The sequence below is a fragment of the Clinocottus analis genome, unplaced genomic scaffold, assembly GCF_023055335.1.
Source record: "Clinocottus analis isolate CAN_PGR_092001 unplaced genomic scaffold, fCliAna1.0.p SCAF_5, whole genome shotgun sequence".
NCBI lineage: Eukaryota > Metazoa > Chordata > Actinopteri > Perciformes > Cottidae > Clinocottus > Clinocottus analis.
In genome coordinates, this window is record NW_027176207.1 from 8228344 (window position 1) to 8247341 (window position 18998).

The 18998-nt window shown below is 42.3% G+C and overlaps 2 protein-coding genes across 3 annotated transcripts; one reads left to right on the plus strand and one right to left on the minus strand.

Moving 5' to 3' along the window:
- Nucleotides 1–3693: 3693 nt before the first annotated feature.
- Nucleotides 3694–17590, plus strand: LOC137802253 (unconventional myosin-Ic-like). Of its 2 annotated transcripts, none has more exons than XM_068600006.1 (32): nucleotides 3694–4286; nucleotides 7077–7235; nucleotides 7325–7440; nucleotides 8388–8586; nucleotides 8805–8885; nucleotides 9040–9219; nucleotides 9340–9438; nucleotides 9932–10045; nucleotides 10138–10209; nucleotides 10303–10422; nucleotides 10510–10592; nucleotides 10746–10851; nucleotides 10959–11039; nucleotides 11130–11221; nucleotides 11361–11455; nucleotides 11575–11621; nucleotides 11734–11805; nucleotides 12053–12158; nucleotides 12354–12471; nucleotides 12584–12697; nucleotides 12900–12976; nucleotides 13328–13396; nucleotides 13772–13856; nucleotides 13956–14115; nucleotides 14250–14333; nucleotides 14421–14514; nucleotides 14612–14667; nucleotides 14764–14899; nucleotides 15528–15598; nucleotides 15680–15777; nucleotides 15879–15978; nucleotides 16096–17590. In XM_068600006.1, exons 1-32 carry the CDS (start codon nucleotides 4269–4271, stop codon nucleotides 16120–16122), a joined length of 3129 nt encoding a protein of 1042 aa, XP_068456107.1. In that variant the 5' UTR covers nucleotides 3694–4268; the 3' UTR covers nucleotides 16123–17590. The 2 variants fall into 2 exon arrangements, with proteins under 2 accessions (XP_068456107.1, XP_068456108.1); XM_068600007.1 differs by lacking the exon at nucleotides 3694–4286 and adding an exon at nucleotides 6276–6349.
- LOC137802330 (interleukin-27 subunit alpha) lies at nucleotides 16880–18123 on the minus strand. The gene is made up of 4 exons (XM_068600128.1): nucleotides 17965–18123; nucleotides 17760–17861; nucleotides 17229–17420; nucleotides 16880–17109 (listed from the first exon to the last, which is right to left on the minus strand). Exons 1-4 carry the CDS (start codon nucleotides 18121–18123, stop codon nucleotides 16927–16929), a joined length of 636 nt encoding a protein of 211 aa, XP_068456229.1. The 3' UTR covers nucleotides 16880–16926.
- Between the last annotated feature and the right edge of the window lie 875 nt (nucleotides 18124–18998).

An 18998-nucleotide genomic window follows, 5' to 3' on the forward strand; every position in this document is an offset into this window, starting at 1 on the left:
TTCCACGCGAAGTACGTTTGCTGTGTGGTAATTTCATCCGTGCAGCGGTTCCGGGTGGGAGTGCGTCTCTTCTGACGTGGCCGCCACCAGACTGGAGACGGAGAAAGGGTTCACTGTTCAACTTCAGTGAGTCTGTTCAAGCCCTCTGGACATTGAGGAGGACCAGGTAGGCATATTCCTGTGTTTATTACAGATATGCATGCACACTATTTATGTATGTGCGTATTTATGTGTCTATAGTTTTGTGATGTGCAAGATGCAAACAATTTGCCGGTCACACTTGTTCCGCATTTCAGTTCAATAATTTAAAGCTTTTGTGGCTGGTCTTGAGATTTTTTGCTTCATAAAAAAATTGTCACAGTTTAAAAAATACTATTACAGAAAAAAACATCCATTCAAACTAGAGCTCTGTTTAAGAAAAGACAGTGGGAACTTTCATGTGTTTGTGGCGCCTGACGCAAAGTCAAGCAGTCATCAAGCTCACTCGGATTCCTCTTCTGGGAACCAAATGTAATGTCAAGGCATCCCATCCCTTTCTCCAAAAAAAAGAGGCATGGGAGGCAGTTTTGTGTAATTGATATTGTTACCACTAGGCAGAGCCCTAAGCCATATAATTCACATCAAGAGGAGAGAGGTAAGTTACTGTATTGACCTGAAACCTCTCCCTCATGCTCATGGTGACTGGTTATTCTTATAAAGAGAGAAGACACGACATCTCCAATCTAGATTTGATCTGTGTCTTTGCTTTTTCAATCTAACAACATATATAAATGTGTTTCCACAGCTTGTAGATTCATGGCATTTTGTTTTACACCTTGATCCATTTCGTAGCTCTTGTGGTGTAACAAGTATCTGGGGGATGAGAGGCAGCTGAGGTGAGAACGGGGTGAAAGGGAAGGCAGATGGGTGCTGAGGGAGCTCAGCGCAGATGGACGATAGGAGACAAGAAAAACATCTCAACCAAGGACATTATAAATGTTTAGGGAACCCACACAGCATTCGCATGTTCCGTTATTTTGTAGTTGACATAATATATTGACATTGAAGCAGAGATAATAAGGAAATAATGTATTGTATTACTTACAAGTTAGCATGAGGAAATTTAGATGAGCTAGATAGGGCTAAGATTATATCTGATACCGTGTGTGTGTGTGTGTGTGTGTGTGTGTGTGTGTGTGTGTGTGTGTGTGTGTGTGTGTGTGTGTGTGTGTGTGTGTGTGTGTGTGTGTGTATGAGAGAGTGAGAGTGAGAGTGAGAATTGGAAGGAAGTGAAGACAAATTTTCCTACCCCGCCCAAATAAGTCATCATTCCTCTGTGATTCGATGCAATATTAAGTCAGAAAACCTCAGCAACTTTAAAACAAAATGAGAAAAAGCGATTACTTTACCTCAGACTCAAACACACTCCAAATATGCAAGCATAGTTTATGAGAGGAGGGTGGAGGGTTATGCAATGATTCTTTGGATTTGTTCCATTGTAGAAAGAATGATTCAGTGTTTTGGTTCTGAGTTTGACAGAAATGGAAGTAGTGGCAGTTGAGGTGGGTCGTGAGTGTGAGGGCAGGAAGTTAGTTCAATCAGCTCAGTGCTACCATCCATATTTTAATAGCAGTTACCCGTTCGACAAGTGTTAGATTCCAAATAATGGCGCATGACACCTTGAGTTCACTAAAACGAAGGAATCCAAGCGGCGAGCTGTACAATGCAGGAGATAGAACAAAAAACTACAAGGTATGGTTCCCATCAGAGCTGAGCTCAAAGAAATGGTCCTGAAGGAAGACCCTGAACATCAGGAAACGGTTAGGAAGGAACTCCTTCGTACAGGAACCGCTAAACAAAGATAGGAACACTTATTGGAAAAAAAGACTCAGCAGGAAATAAAGCACAAGCTCAGGTGGTGAAGACGCATGCTGCTGTGGAACCGTAGTTTCTTTCGGGTTGACTTCAGTGTCTTTAGGATTTCATTGGCAGTGAGGTTGTGCCAGATGCTGCTATGTGTGCAGAGTAGACAAACCAGATGTGTTAGAGTACCCTCATGTTTTCCACATGCATGTGGTTATGCCTTGGATGCCCTTCAAAAGTAAGTCGAAAATGCTGCCAGCAATCTGTCTGCAGCATATTCTGTCTGAGACGTCTGTGCATGGTTTTGACTTTTCAAGTTGACTGCTCTGATGACCCAAATAAAACCTGTGAATTTGTGAACAGAAACTGAGGTTTACACAACACCTACCATCGGAATAAATATGTACATTCAATAAGGAAGTTTGATTATGTATTAATTCATAATTACTTCTTTGGCAATTGCTATGTTCAGAATAAACAAACCAAACAAACATTGCCTAGTAGAGTGGAGCAGCTGTTTGCCCATGTGACCCTGGGAGCTGAGTGGTGGTAGGCAGAAGCTGCTGGGGAAGTCTTCCCAGAGAGAGGGTCTGGACCTAAAGGCGAGGCCTGTGTGACATTCGACACCTCGTTGAGTCACACCAGGGCCTGAGCCTGCAGCTTGGCCTGAAAGTGGAGCTCACAAGTGAGTGCCCAGTAGCCAGACATGTGTTCAGCATGAATTCATTTTTATAATATTTCCTGAGAGCACTGTTTGGCTCTGATCGGGGAAATCAACAATACCGACTATTCTGCTCTAGTCAACGTTTCTGTGCCCACTAAATGATCAACTATCATCTCATTGTACGAGTTTCTTTGGGTTTTTGCGCTCCATGCAAAACAGACCTGAATGTTTGAGGTGAGGCTTCTGTGAATAGAGCCCATTGTGGGGGAATGCGATGAGGTCACCAAGTAATCTATGGACGGGGAGGCAATATTTTCATAAACACAGGTATGCGAGAACATTTGACTGAAAAAGTTCAAGGTAGCAAATATTGAGTGAAAGCCGCTTGAGGAAAATGTATGATTTATGAGAGAAATAAGAGATAAACTTGACTCGACTGTAGACCTGGCACGACTGCTTGAGTAAAATAGGCATGGCACCAAATAAGTGGTTAAGGTTTTGAGTGACACCAATTGGCACAAAATCTTTTAAATAATTTAATGAATGAGTGTCAATTCCCCTCTAGTTGTGTAAACTCCAAATATAGTGAGTGGCGGGAAAAGAGCAAATGCATAACAGCATGAAAAGCCCTTTGAAACATGTCCTCCTTGCTCTACGAATTATTGAGACAGCCAGGGGTTGAGAAAACGAGCGAGAGACTCCCTCCATCTGGGCAACATTATTCAGATTCCTCAGCGGTGGATATTTGATGATGCTGGCAAAGGAATGAAAGTGGGGCGTGGAGGCCGAGTGAGGGAAAATGAGGTGAGGGCACACAAAGGAGGGAGGGGACCAGAGGAGGGCGCTGTTCTCTCACGGAGACGACGTGGCCTTGACAGCACTCCCAGAAATACCTTCATACAGAGGCAACGTAAGAAGTCAGGAATCCCAAGCCCAGCACAGACGACACATTTGATATAAAGTTATATCACGTTGACTTGTTGCCTGGGAACCCAACCAGTTGGGGAATGTGACAGCTCAGACTAATAACAGACATTGAAAAATCTGCAGAGCGACATTCTGATGATGGTGAAAGTTATTTCATCAACAGTGGCTGTCCTGCTCACATCTCATGTGAATCTGTCTCAGCTTGTGGGAGAAAAGGGAGGGAGCAAACTAAATAGGGAGGGAAGGAAAGAAAGAATGTACTGAGATCTCATCATGTGATGTCTGTTTTTTTTCCCCCTTTTTATATAGCTGCACAGTGATTACATGTTTGTAGTCTGGGGCTCTTAGCAAATCTTTCCAGACCCTCTCGGCTCTCTGGCTCTTCCCAGCAGCCTATACTTTCCCTTGACTTTTTTTTTTTTCATCCAGTTGTGTGACGTGTGAGAGTGGAGTTCCTGCCCTTGTTTCATGCAGTTTGGTTTAGAGGGAAGGAGAGGGACTCATGGAGAGGCGGACATTTACTTGACCTGTCAAAGGGAAGACAAATTGAACTTATAAACAAGAGGGTCTGTTTGTGTTTTGGCCCGGGTGCGTATGCTTTGTCCTCACAGGGCAGCCGGACGAAGAGGAGGAAAGACGTGGAGAAAGAGACTGAAGCTGAGAGAAAGTTACTGAAGAGGGCGAGAGAAAGAGAGAGAAGAAGATAAGTTACCCCACTGTGTCACCCATGTGTAAAGGTGGACAAGAAATTGAGGAGTCTGTCTGACACGGGAGGAGGAGCGCCAGCCTGGGGGGGAGCACCGATACAGCCTTCTTCCAACAACAACAGGACAGGATGAGGTACCAAGGCAGGGTAAGATCCTGACCACCATGATGCTCCTCGTCCTGCTTTCATGGGTAGTGCTGCACACTGACTGGACTCTGTGTGTGTGTGTGTGTGTGTGTGTGTGTGTGTGTGTGTGTGTGTGTGTGTGTGTGTGTGTGTGTGTGTGTGTGTGTGTGGTTGTGCATTATCTGTGCTTACACAGTGAAGCACAAGATCCGATCCACCAATTCTCTGTCTCAGTTATGGGGGGGGGGGGGGGCAAAACTGAACAATGAGTCACTTAGAGGTTTTTTTTATTTTTTTGCCCATATATGAGTCATTAGGTTTTTTTTTGTTTTTTGTATAAGCTTCAACCCATGCAGCCCAAAAGAATAAACTTGGTATTTTTCCACCATTACTGGCACATGAGTGCTAGAGAGCCAGCTGCGGTACCAGAGCAGCTCGCCCTGGGACAGAGTGGTGGGGCTTGCCTTATAAGGAAGACAATCCGAATGTAGTCGGCCCAGCGGAGCTTAGTCATGGGGCCTGGAGCCAAGTCCCACTGTTTGGTTAGCTTCCTCGCTGGTTGTCACTACTGCTGCACCTACAAACCTGCAGAATTCACTGAAGCTGCCTGGTTATCAGTCAAATCCCATAAAGCATCCAGATGTGTCAGTTAGATCAGAGTCTCACTGCTGTCGCTCCCAGCCTCAGGTCAGTTCACTGCAGGGGCTTCACTGTGTTCTGCTTTCATCTCCATCTCAGACCTTCAACTCTAACTGTATCTCAGCCACAGTATCTCCATCCTTCCTTTAAGATTTCAGAAATGTTTTTGTGAGACTTCTCATCCCTAAAATTGGTGCCACATGTTAGTGTGATAAAAAAATTCTTGTGGTAACGAATTAACAGCAGTCACAAGACACACGATTTTTTTCTTCTTAGAGATCCTTGACAACAATGTTTGCTGTGTTTTTTTGTGTCAGTGAAAAAAGAGGAAGTGAGCATAACAAGATTACAACAAATGTGGATGTGTCAGACGCAGCAGCAACCGTGCATCCTATCGACATCACAGATGAACATTAAAGGTGTCAGATATGCGGAAGATGGAAAGATTGATTCCTGCCTAAGGCGTCTGTTACAGTTTAGAGCCAGGGAGTGCTGGTCAGCGTCATCACCCATGAAAGGATGCTGTGTATGCTGAACACATGGTGTTTTACAACAACGTGCAAGCCCAGTCCAGCTATGTGCCTTTATATATGTGACAAGCTGCAACAATGTGGGCTGATAGAAGTTCAAACAAAAGCAAGTTACTCTTCTTTTAAAGTTGGAGTCACACATAAACCACATTTCATAGCCAGTTAACACTGTCAAAGAGTTGTAGGTTGTAAATGTTGCAATCAGCAACAAGTGCACCTTCATGGCATCCTTCCCAGCTGTGGGAGAATAGCTTTTGGTCGACACTCTGAGTTATATTTTTTTCTTAAAGGTGTCTTGAATAACAGTTTCCTGTTGACCGTGCATGAAAAAAGAATCCTCAGTGTATAAAAGCATGCACAGCTGTTGACACACAACATAGAAACATTTAGTGGCATCCACTCAGCGCCTGGCCCAAACTTGACCCGAACATTCCTCAGTTTTATCTAATGGGAAATCTGTGAGCTGGAATTAGTATCTGTAGGAAGCCCACCTTCAGGAGTGTGAGTACAATAGTCCAAGGTGAAGCAGAGAGGAGGGGCTGCAGTGGAAATGTCCAGTGACTTTCCTTTGCTCTCGCTTCTTGGCTATCTTCCACTGTTGTCCTCTTGTTTTTTTAAGGATTTTCCTGCTTCCAGTGGCCAGAGATAATGACCTTCTACCGGCATTAACCAGCCAAATGAGACCCTTGAGAGGCTCTTGCATTCAAGAAAAACAGAAGTCCTGTGGAAGTCAAACCCCTTTGTTCCACTTTTTGCTTGTTTTTTTTTATTTTTTAAATGAAGTGTAAAGCAAAACAGCAGTGCTCCTCTCATAAATGTATCTTTGATACTGAGGATGGACTGCAGCTGGTTTGGCTCGTGCGTGTAGTGCATTGATTACACACTGAATTGTGCGCCTGGATATATTTATTATCAGTAAGTATTTAGTGCTGACAGTTTTATCTCTGTGGGTGTGTGTGTGTGTGTGTGTGTGTGTGTGTGTGTGTGTGTGTGTGTGTGTGTGTGTGTGTGTGTGTGTGTGTGCGTGCGCGTATGAATGTGCATGGGGTTGTGTTTTTAATATCTTGCCTTCGGGCATATCTGAGACTTTTACTCTGCCATCTGGTAATTATTTCCTGTCTGCACTATGATGTATGTTGCCATCACAGTGCGGTTGACATGTACACACGCTTCCCTTGTGGTGTCGTTTAAATCTCGACTGGTGATATCTAGCTGTGTGTCCTGTACACACATCGTAATACACTATCTCACCATTGCATGATACAAGAGTCTATGTGGCCTGCTTATCATTTGGATTCCTGAAATGTCTTTATTGTTGTAATCCTGGCAAGGTTTGGTGGAACTGTTCTTACTTACAGAGTTGTTTTGGTGCCTCAGATATTCTGAAGATATCTTTGAAATGTGTCTCTCTTCATACATATTCTATCTTGTAACACAATTATGTGGCAACTATTGTGATATTGTGATCTTTTCGTACCTGGGCGTAAAGTGTTGTGCATTGTGCCCCCTGTTGTTCAACAGAGTGTAATTGTATCTTTTGGAAGGTTACCAGTAAAAACCAAGATCTTATTATCTCTGCAGTACTTTTGCACTAACTACTTCATTTCTCTTCCTCCTTCTCTCTCTCTCTCTCTTCCTGCAGGAGGTGGATGTTGAAGGCCGAGTGCGCCTGGTGATGGAGGGTGGCCTGACGGCCCGGGACAGGGTCGGCGTGCAGGACTTTGTCCTGCTGGAAAACTACAACAGTGAGGCAGCCTTCATCGAAAACCTACGGAGGCGCTTCGGGGAAAACCTCATCTATGTAATGGAGCCAAGTGCCTTCATATGTTCCAAAACATTTCCGTTGCTGTGGTGAAACGTAATTAAATGTGCTCTAATGTTTTCCCTCAGACGTATATTGGCTCAGTGTTGGTGTCAGTGAACCCTTACAAAGAGCTGGAGATGTACTCCAAGCCACAGATGGAACGCTACAGAGGGGTCAGCTTCTATGAGATATCGCCTCACATGTGAGTCACTCGGACATTTATTCAGCAACGCCCTCCCTGTCCTCAGCTGCCAGCAACTAATAATCACATGGCATTCTGAGCAGCATGTATCGCTAAATTGTTTATCTGTGATCAAACAGGATTTATTATAGCATGCATGTCATATTCAATGATGTTCTGGGTATGCGAGTATGATATGCCTTGATACTGAAACCTCCACCATAGATCAGTACATACTCAAGCACAACTTCAGATGCAATTCACACATATTTTTATGATCAATTTATGAGTGGGGTCAGGCTTTTTATCACTCAATTAATCAAATAGTTTATAAACTTCTGTGTGTATTTCCTCATAATTTATAAAGCGGTCACAATATTAAATATGTAATCACAAAAGAAGGTTTACGGATTCTTATCATTTGTAAGGAAATGTAATTTTGTAATGATTAATACATTTTATAATGTGGAAACATTAGGTACTTTGGTGCATATGTTACATAATTGTGAGAAAACTAAAGGTGTGTGGGAAGAGATTGTTGTTTTTCAAAGTAAAACTGTTAAATAGGCCGTACTTTTATTTTTGGTGTTAACAGTTTTTTAGTGTGTCTGTTGTTGTATTTTTGTTGTGTTCTTCGTTGTGTTAATGTGACTTTAAGTTTTTCTCTATTTCTTCTTAATGTGTACACATGACACGTTTATTTTAGGTGTTGTGTTTTTGACAGCAGGGTCAATTTTATGTGGTGTTAAATGGGAATTAATGTTTATATATATATATATATATATCGCATGGGATTATGTGGGATTATGTGCGTCTACATATTTCTAAAAGTTCAACATCAAATAAATAAATACATTTGTAAATAACAAGCATGTAAATTTAACTTTAATGTCTGTGTGACTTTTCCACCACCACGTTTCAAATATATGTTGATCTGTATTTAAAGCTGCTTTTTGTTTTCCCCTCAGCTACGCCTTGTCAGACAACACTTACCGAGCCATGCGGACCGAGAGGAAGGACCAGTGTATTATGATATCGGGAGAGAGTGGAGCAGGTAAAACAGAAGCGTCCAAAAAGATCCTCCTCTACTACGCTGTCACCTGCCCCATCAACGAACACATGGCAACGCTTGGTGACTGCCTGCTGCAGTCCAACCCTGTGCTGGAGGTATTTAAACTATTCACACAGCCACGATCAGTTCAAAGCACAATACACTTAGACTTATTTGATTTTCACAATACATTATAATATCTGAATTACCTTTGCATATTTGTGATTTGTAAATACTTCTCAATATTTATTCCCGATTGTTTGTTTTTGTTATTGTTTTGTTCTTAACTTCACGTCTTCCCTCTCATTTCCTGGGTTTTCGTTACTTTGTGTAGGCATTTGGCAACGCCAAAACATTCAGGAATGACAACTCCAGCCGCTTTGGAAAATACATGGATATCCAGTTTGACTTTAGGGTAAACACTCCTTTCTCTCCTTTCACATGCTTTATGGAAATATGATGTGCTTGTACCATACTAACAGCAGTTAGTTCAGTTATATCATTGATGGAAACTCAAACATTTAAAACTCTCGGGTGCTAAGCCTGCTGTTTCTCATAACTCCTCCTAGGGGGCGCCAGTGGGCGGTCACATCCTGAAGTACCTGCTGGAGAAATCACGAGTAGTGCACCAGAACCACGGCGAGAGGAACTTTCACATCTTCTACCAGCTTCTGGATGGAGGGGACGACGACTTGCTTACCACACTGGGCCTGGAAAGGAACCCTCAGACCTACAACTATCTGGTGAAGGTGTGTGTGTGTGTGTGTGTGTGTGTGTGTGTGTTGCAGAGGTTTCATGACTTATTTCTTTTCAAACTAATATTTCTTTCTGAGATCAATCGTGGTGTAATATTTCATTTTCCGGTTCAGGGCAACTGTCCCAGACTCAGCTCCGTCAGTGACAAGAATAATTGGAAAGTTGTGATGAAGGCCCTGTCTGTTATTGGCTTGACTGAGGAAGAAGTGCAGGTCAGTAAATCACAGCCGCGGCATTGTTTTTTATTCTCTGGTGTTCTACATTAAAGTGGAACTGTCAAAGGTAAAGACAAAGGATTTAATCAATATAAGTAATGATCTGGGAATTTCCATAATTATATGTCCATCTCATTTATTTTTTTTACTGACCAAACAGCTTATTTCTTATCATCATAAAAAACATTCGGGACAACTCTACATGAATCCAAAAGTAGTGATACAACAACAAGCCCCTATGCAGTTTTCATAGTGGAAAAACATTACTTTGTTTTGCTTCCGAAAGAAGCACTGTTTACATCAACTTTGTTGTGACCATTTAAGGAAAGAGGGTTACTGAAAAACACTTTTTCCATTCCAAATGTCTCTGGGTCTGATTGTGTATGGATGATCCTGTTCTCAGTGACTGTCCAGATATTAATTTAGTAAAAAAAAACTTAAAAACATCTGTGAGCTTGTTGTTCACTGTCTTTCCTGTGTCTGACCTCAGAATTTGCTGGCGATCATCGCCGGTGTTCTCCATCTGGGAAATGCTCAGTTTGGGGAAGGGGAGGAAGGAGAAACTTATATCACCACTGAGACTCAGATAACAAATCTTGCAAAGGTCAGAACAGTCCCACCAGTATTATTGGATGTTCAAATATGCAACAAAACTAGCAAAAAGGCACAGCTAACAGCCGATGTGTTGTTTTCCAGCTGCTGGGTGTCGATGTTTTGGCGCTCAGGGCGGCGCTCACTCACAAGAAGCTCACTGCCAAAGGAGAGGAGGTGACGGTCTTTGTGTCCGTGTTCCTCACATTTTCACTTGTTTGGTGCGTACCTTGTGATTTTCTAATTTTGTGTCACGTTTGTGCTTTACAGATGATCATCCCTCTAAATTTTGAGCAGGCAATGGCCGCCCGCGATGCCTTAGCGAAGGCTATGTACGGTCGGACCTTCACTTGGTTGGTGGAGAAGATCAATCAGTCGCTGGCTCTGAAGGTCCGGTAACATTTCTGATAGCAACTCACAAACAACATGCAGTTGTTTAGTTTGACCATTGAATAGTGTCCACTTGACATTATGCAGGAGGAAATCTACCACAGCGGTAAGGGCTGCTCAGTTATCGGCCTTCTGGATATCTATGGCTTTGAGGTCCTGCAGCACAATAGGTATGAGTTATATTTAATTTCCATTGCATCTCATTATGCCTCTGTTTTTTAGTGCACCAAATTCTTTGCCAGTAATTGTCTCTCACGCACGCTGGGTTTGTACATCACTCCAGCATGGATTTGGCCTAAGTCACCTTATATTTCTCCCTGCAGTTTTGAGCAGTTCTGCATTAACTACTGCAATGAGAAGCTCCAGCAACTGTTTATTGAGCTCACGCTGAGATCTGAGCAGGAGGAGTATGAGACAGAGGGAATTGCAGTGAGTTGCATGTTGGTTAGGTTGTCAAAACAAAAAAGTTGGATATACTTATTGATTCTTATATTTCGATGCTAACACAACATTGTTTTCTCTCCCTCTAATGTCAGTGGGAGACGGTGCAATACTTCGACAACAAGATCATTTGTGACCTGATCGAGGAGAAGCACAAAGGCATCATCTCCATGATGGTGCGCACAATAACTAGCTTATGTTTGTCGTGTATATGATGTGGTTTTACCCTCTGGAGGAAAAGTTAAGTAGTGTGATTGTTTGTTCAGGATGAGGAGTGCTTGAGACCCGGAGAGACCTGTGATGTCACCTTTTTAGAAAAGTTGGAAGACACACTGGGCGGCCATCCCCATTTTGTCACGTAAGCATTGTCTTGTATTCAGTAATATTTTGACCAACAGTACAAAGACTCTCACTACAGACTTAGACGTCTGCAAACCTATATGTATGTTTGAGCCTCCCTGTGTGTGTGTGTGTGTGTGTGTGTGTATGTCTTTCAGTCACAAGTTGGCAAATGGAAAAACCCGCAGGGTGATGAGTCGGGAGGAGTTCAGGCTGCTGCATTATGCTGGAGAGGTCAATTACAATGTCAACGGTAAAGCTGTGATGTGTCACTTGATCAACTCGTTGACGTTCATTCCACAGTTTATTTTTTTCATGACCCACAACCTACTGTTTTTCTGAATGACAAGTGTTTTGGTTTATGTCATTCAGGTTTCTTGGACAAGAACAATAAATTGCTGAACAGGAACCTGAAAGAGGTAAAACCAATGAAAATGGAAACGAGGTAGAATCTCACTCCAACCTTGAGTGAAGAGGAAGAGCGCGGTGCGTCGTGTTGACATGTGGTTGTGTTGTTTGGTCTCGGTTCAGGTCATGCGCCAGTCAGACAACCAGATCGTAAGTCACTGCTTCCGCAGAAAGGACCAGAAACGCCCAGATATGGTGAGGATTTATTTATTTATGTATTTCTCTCTTTCTCTCTCTCTCTCTCTCTCTCTCTCTCTCTCTCTCTCTCTCTCTCTCTCTCTCTCTCTCTCTCTCTCTCTCTCTCTCTCTCTCTCTCTCTGATAATTTATCAGTGTGGTTTAATCAAAAGTGTCCTTGTCGTTTATAGATAGTGATAACAATCAACCTATGAATCCTTGCTGTCTTTCTTAGTCTCATGTTGGTTTTCAAATGTGTCCCGCAGGCCGCCACTCAGTTTAAAAACAGCCTGATGAAACTTATGGAGATCCTCATGTCTAAAGAGCCCTCCTATGTGCGCTGTATCAAACCAAATGACGCCAAGCAGCCAGGTATACTTTTACATCTCGTAATGTCAATTTACAAGAGGATCTTTGTCATTCTGAAGTAAAAGTTAAAAATAATGTTACCTGTGCTATTTTGTGCTCTCTGAAGTGCCCTGAGAAAATATAGTATAGTTATATGTGTGCCGCTAGATTTGCCAAAAGTGTATTATTGTCACCAGTAAACCAGTTCTTTCCTTGCAGGAAGGTTTGATGAAATTCTGGTCCGGCACCAGGTGAAGTACCTGGGCCTGATGGAGAACCTGAGGGTGAGGAGAGCTGGCTTTGCCTATCGACGTCGCTTTGAAGCCTTCCTGCAAAGGTGACTGGCCGTCTTTCTGAATGGCGTCCAGCCCCATTGATTGTTCATTATGTTTATTTTACAGTATGTTCAGCCGACTGTCATAATGATTATTATTTATTGTATGCCACAGGTATAAACCGCTGTGTCCGGAGACGTGGCCCAATTGGCACGGCAGACTCGCGGATGGTGTCTCAACCTTGGTCAACCACCTCGGCTACAAAGCAGAGGAGTACAAACTGGGCAGGTAATTTATTTTTGGAGGGAGAGTATAGAGTAGGAGGAGAGGTTGACAATGGTGGCCCATGAGTAGCTGCGGGAACACACCTGATTATGAGACCATCCAGCCAAAATGTCTGCATCCATGCCAGAAATTTGGATTGGAGTGTTTGTCAAATGGCAGTGCAGTGTCATGTTGGTCACACATTTCTTTCGTCCACTTTCTGCAGGTCAAAAATCTTCATCCGTTTCCCAAAAACTCTCTTCAGCACTGAGGATGCACTCGAAGCCAAAAAGCCAGAGATAGGTGAGTAACAGTGGTAAAGTTTGTAACAATGAAATGAAAAGAAAGACAATTATTAGGAATATTACCTTTGTGAAGTACACTAATAATATGTTCATGCTGTCAGAGGGCTTATGATTCAACTTTTTCTATATGTCACAATTTAAGGTATTAGAAGGCGACATATTCCGAGATAATATATTATTGTGTGTATTATTGACAGCAAACAATGTCCTGACTGCAATCACCACGCTCTGTCACAGTTAATCTAATCAGTGCTGTAAGTCTTTCACTGATCTATGCATCGGCATCCACTCCATCACCTTATTGGAAAGCCATAAATCCACCTTGACTCTTTTATTTGTTGTGTTCTAGCTTTGGCCCTGCAGACGTCATGGAGAGGCTACAGGGAGAGAGCCAAGTACCAACACATCAGACGCGCAGGTCAGAGCCCTCCACTGTTGACTCCCTCACGGTTTCCTACGTCTCCCTTACAGTCTCACTTTGTCCCTGAAACGTAATTAAACACATGCATAACTACCCGTCAGGTTTATTATGTTTCCATATTTTCATTTTAATTCAGCCTTCCAAACTAACTTTAGCCTCTTTCCAGACTTTCAGACTTTGTGCTTTGTTCAGTGCATGAACAAGCACATAGAAATACTTTTGGGTGGTGCACACTCCAGCTCATTTATTTGGGTGTATATGCTTGTGTAGACTTCACTTAACAACAAATGCATTGAGCTGACTTTCTATGCTTTACAAACCTTGGAATGGTCTCTTCTGAGTGTAAAAGTTGTGATGTATGTGTATGTTCAGTGATTACGATCCAGTCTGGGTGGCGAGGGATGAAAGGACGCAGGAGGGCGAAGAGGCGTCGACAGGCTGCTGAGTTGATACGCAAGTGTGTTACCGATACTTTGTTCCTGTTAAAATTGATTTTTGCAGCTGCATTTTTGTATTTGCAGTTACATTTATTCTATGTATCTATCTTTTTCTTCAGGCTCATAAAAGGCTTCATCTATCGCCATGAGGAATACTGCCCTGAGAACGAGTATTTCCTGGATCATGTGCGCTATTCTTTCCTCAAGAATCTGCGTAAAAACCTGCCCAAGAGCGTTTTGGACAAGAACTGGCCGACACCTCCTCCATCCCTCGTTGAGGTACACAGAGGCTCATTCTGCTGAATCACATTGTGACGTAGAGATAAAAATAATGAATAAGTAGTAGAAGCCAGGAGGAATCTGCAGATCTATTGATGCAAACTCTACATTGTCGATTCAATGGTGCCCTACAGACCTCTGAGCACCTGCGGAGACTGCACATGAGAAACATGGTCATGAAGTATTGCAGGAGGGTCCAGCCCGAATGGAAGAAGCAGGTACGCTGACCTTACTAGTTGCTGTTTTGTTTTGTAATGCACAATTTAAAGAACATGTTTTGCCTGATTTGTCTTTCTTTGCTCCAGATGATGCAGAAGGTTATAGCCAGTGAGATCTTCAAGGATCAGAAAGACAGCTATCCTCTAGGAGTTGGAAGGCTGTTTTTGGATTCCAGGCTGGGTACGTGTTGATCCATAAATCAATAACCTCTGTTCTAATTAACACCACACAGACGATGTAATAACATTAACAGAGACTTCCCCATTGCTTTAAATAGAACGTGAACAAATCAATCTCAAAGTCGTCCAGACCCTCGGCAATGACAAGGTGCAGGTGGGATGGACCTCTTTTTTTATCATGCAATGTAATCAAAGTGCTACATAACTTTACAGCTGCCTCACAGTCATGTGTCTCCTTGTGCTTTTTCAGTATGGTGTGTCAGTTGTAAAGTATGACAGGAAGGGTTTCAAGCCTCGCCCTCGCCAGCTGCTGCTCACAAACACCTTTGCTGTGCTCGTGGACAGGACCAAGATCAAACAGAGGATTGACTACACAGCTCTGAGAGGTGAAAAGCAACTTGAGTCATGTGTTATTAAGATATTGATCAATGTTTTTGAATCCATGATGAGCTGAGCTCATTTTCTTGTCTCTTGTTAGGAGGAGTTATGAAGTTGAGATTTAAAATGAGATTGATCTTTCTTTGAATTTAGCAGTCATAACACCTGAATTTGTGCACGTTTTCTGAGCACAATCAAGTAATGTTGTGTCCAATGCTCGTCTTCCTCTCAGAATGATACATTAAACTGAGAGAGTGACCTTCATAATGAAGCTAAATCAGGAGATGGGGACCGTCATTCATTGGGATTGTATTCATTAGTTTAGCTCACTGCTATAAGACTGTATAATAAATAACTTCCGGCCAGATCCTCCGTCAATTGAATCATCAACATTAACATCAATAACCCTAGCACTGCTTTTGTTGTTTTGTTAGTCACTGTACATACTTATATTTCACTGTTTATACTATATATATATACACACTTCATATACTTTGCATTTTTGCAATTTTATTATTATATTTCTTTAATGTCGTAACTTTGCTTGCTGCTGCCACAACCAAATTTCTCCCAGGGGATTAATAAAGTATATATCCTATCCTCAATGAATTCAAGCCAGGTGTTCTCTTTTAACAGGCATCTCCGTGAGCTCTCTCAGCGATGGGATGTTTGTTCTGCACATGCCCAATGAGGACAATAAGCAGAAGGTACAGTAAGACACAGCAGTCATGGCTGTTTACTAGTGCACGCCCATACAACCACTCTAAATCCAGCTGTGTGACCCTCAGGGTGATGTGGTACTGCACTGCAACCACGTGATCGAACTGGTGACAAAACTAGCCATGATGGCCAGCAAGGTCAACTACGTCAACGTCAGCCCGGGCAGGTGAGGCTTCTCTGACTGCTTCTTGATGTTGGGCATTGGTAACCCAGCAGTACTCATGTCCCATCCTGTCTTGTATCTGTTCCCTCCTGCGTGGCATGCAGTATTAGGTTCGTTGTGGGTCGAGGCAAAGAAGGAATCATTGACTTTGTCCGAGGTTCGGAGCTAAAGGTGGCCAAGGGCAAGCGAGGACATCTGCTAGTGGTGAGTCAGTGGCTGTTCAGATGTCATGTGTGGAGCCCGCAGGGAGCAAGGTTGTTTTTTTTTAAATATTAAAAACATTTCGGCCAGCTGACTATTGAATCTGATTTCACTCCGCAGACTGCCCCTCAGATCAACGTCACATGAAGAAACAGAAAACAGCAACCAGACATCCAATAATCCGTTTAGCTAACTAGAGGACTGCCCCTCAGAAGTTTTCATTGTTATGTGTTCATTTATAGCTGACAGGACGATACCACAAGCACACAAAACATACACAACAGAAGGAAGATCCCTTTCATACGCATCAACATAATTACAATAATGGCTTTAATGTTGCAGTAATGACTGCTCCTTTTTTTTTTTTAAAGATTAGAAAATCATAACATGAAGTTGTCACTGTTTCAATTGCTTCATCTCTTTATTGTCACTCATACATAAATATATTTCCACGTCATCAAATATAAAATATAATAATGTAAAACACTGTATCTCTAAGAGACATAAAATAAAACACTTTGAAATAAATAGCAAGTTATCAATAAATATGTCAATAAATAGCAAATATATATTCGGAAAGTCCAGGAGAAGACTTGGGGGAACAACATCATGTTAGGAAGTGTTCTCCGGGAGCTTATTGCTAACTTACAGTTAGAGGTGGGACAGAAACTCTGGGAAATACCCAAGAAAACCCTTAAATATACAGTAAAACATCATGTAAAAGATAAGACAAGCTAAAGTGAGAGCTCCATGTAAAGTATTGACAACACCAGTAAAACAGTTATTAAAAGTTATCACAACTATTATTCCAATTAGGCGCTGATCATCAGTTCAGCCGTTTCTGCCTTTTGTGTGCGTGTCTCTGTGTGCGTGCTTGTGTGTGTGTGCGTGTGTGTGCGTGTGTGTGCGTGTGTGTGCGTGTGTTAGGCTGCTGGGGTTTTGTTTTTAGAGTCACAAGTGTGTTTTTGAAGCCAGAAGGAGGAAGTCTCTTGCCAGCTTGGTGAGGTAAAGGTCTAAATCCCTCAAAATGATGTAACCCTCCACTCTGCTGTGCCATTCTGTTTTGTATCTGGTTTGCGGGTTTAAGGGTGGAAGAGAGGTTGGCTTTGTCCAGGAGCTATTCATATAACTCATCTGGAGAAGAAACAAAACAATTTGTCATCAGACTTCAGTGTTACTTCCGCCTCAGTATTTCTGTGGGCTAAAAAAAAGGATGAAATGTGAGTGATTTTTGGTGAGAAGACTGTGGATACCTGAGTGCTGACGTGGCTCATTAGGTCCCTCAGGTCAAGCTGAATGTGCCAGACGCTCTGAGGTAAAGTGTTGCCAACCGCCCTGTTCGCCATCAACTCTTTCTCCTCCATCTCGAGCTGTTTTCTCTTCCGCTCCAGCATTTTCCAATAGGCTTGCATGTCCCAGAAAGCAGCATGCAGTCGTTCCCATTCCTTTATGAGCAACACGAGACAGCCACATGATTACGTAATCAACACGTTGCACAAGACCCTCATTGTGCTTGAAGTTGTAAAAGGGGAATTCCTCTAAAATGTTACATTCTGCAAGAGCAGACTCTTTTTGACGATGTTATCAGGTTTCTTTCATTAAAATTTCAAAACAATGGAAGAAATTCTTTAAAAAATCTTTAAGAATGTGTTTTGCAGTGTAATGACCATGTGGCTTAAGGTTGTCACGACAGGCCCCGGTGGGCCCGCCACTTGTCTATCTTTACACGTCTGATAACACCTAGACTAATTGTTTTATTGAATAATTTGAAAGAGGATACTAACCGTCAGATTTAGCCAGCTGTAGAAATCTGTAGAAAGCGATGGCAGGTCCTTTAACTGCCGACCTTTGTCCTCAAAATGCTTATCTCCCAACTGCTGCTCCTTCTGGTAAAGGAAACATGTACTTATTAAATATTTTAAATTGAAGAAAGCTAATACTGTGCTGTGATAAAATGACCAGTGAGGAGATCATTGTTTTAGGACTCACGTATTTCCTCTGCAGCTGCTGGACACGGGTGCGGGTGGACCTCGTGAGACGAAAAGAGTTGTTGTATTTATTCCTCCGGAGGACTGGAGATGGAGTAGATGACTCCACACAGTCCAGTACGCAGCAAAGGAGGATGAGTGCCCACCAGCAAACAGTCATCTGGACCCATGACATGACCAGAGGTGTTGGTTAATATTATCTATTTTGTTTACAGTTCAAGATGTAACACTTGGAGTAAAAGGAAACAAAAGAAAAAAGGGTGACCTCCAGTATCACTTCCAGTACAACTACAGTGTTCCAGTTAAGTACACGGATACACTTTATGGGAACTCAACTGTCAATTTCCATGCTTAGTATGCAATAGGAAGTCCAATGATATTTCTGAAAGAAAATCCAACCGCACATCCTTTAACCGCAACCGTCACGGTATGCTTTCTTTCTTATATATTTCTATGACACAACATTTGGTCTGGTTGCACATGCAAGGGAACAGAGGTGTCTTGATTCCTCTATAGTTTCAACGTGAAAAGAATTTGGTCCTCAATCGTAATTAGCAGATTACAGACATTACTGCCGGCTGCCGTTGCAACAAAGATGCAAATTTTAAGTTTCATTTCGGTCATATCGGTTGTGCTGACAGCAGCTCATGCAGCTGAACAATCAGCTGCATGAGCTGCTGTCAGCACAAGACAGTCGTCTTTATGAGTCAACATCTTTCTTGACCATGACAGTGTTTTTCAATGATCTCTCCCAATTCTTGATAAGGAAAGCTCTGTCAGGTCGACACAAATAAATAGCAGAAAGGTTATTGGAACTGAACTGATAAGGAAGACGTTATCGATGCTTACTGAAACACTGCAGCTGTCTGAACATCTTTTTGGCTGGACATAGACAGTTTAAATAAAGTGACGAAAATAAAAGAAATAAAAACAAAATGTTCCCGACCAATGATTCCATTTGTATGCATTATTCAAAACATGTAATCTATGTGTATAGATAAATAGAAACACACAGCCATCAAGCTATGGTCTTAA

Excerpts from the sequence above, each read along its gene's own strand:
- LOC137802253 (XM_068600006.1), top strand. Across the intron at positions 10,046-10,137 it reads AGATAACAAATCTTGCAAAG|CTGCTGGGTGTCGATGTTTT; the intron begins GTCAGAACAGTC and ends GTTGTTTTCCAG. Across the intron at positions 14,668-14,763 it reads TCGGCAATGACAAGGTGCAG|TATGGTGTGTCAGTTGTAAA; the intron begins GTGGGATGGACC and ends GTGCTTTTTCAG.
- LOC137802330 (XM_068600128.1), bottom strand. The coding sequence starts at position 18,123 with ATGACTGTTTGCTGGTGGGCACTCATCCTCCTTTGCTGCGTACTGGAC. Across the intron at positions 17,862-17,964 it reads AGCAGCTGCAGAGGAAATAC|AAGGAGCAGCAGTTGGGAGA; the intron begins GTGAGTCCTAAA and ends TTCCTTTACCAG. Across the intron at positions 17,110-17,228 it reads TGAGCCACGTCAGCACTCAG|ATGAGTTATATGAATAGCTC; the intron begins GTATCCACAGTC and ends TTTCTTCTCCAG.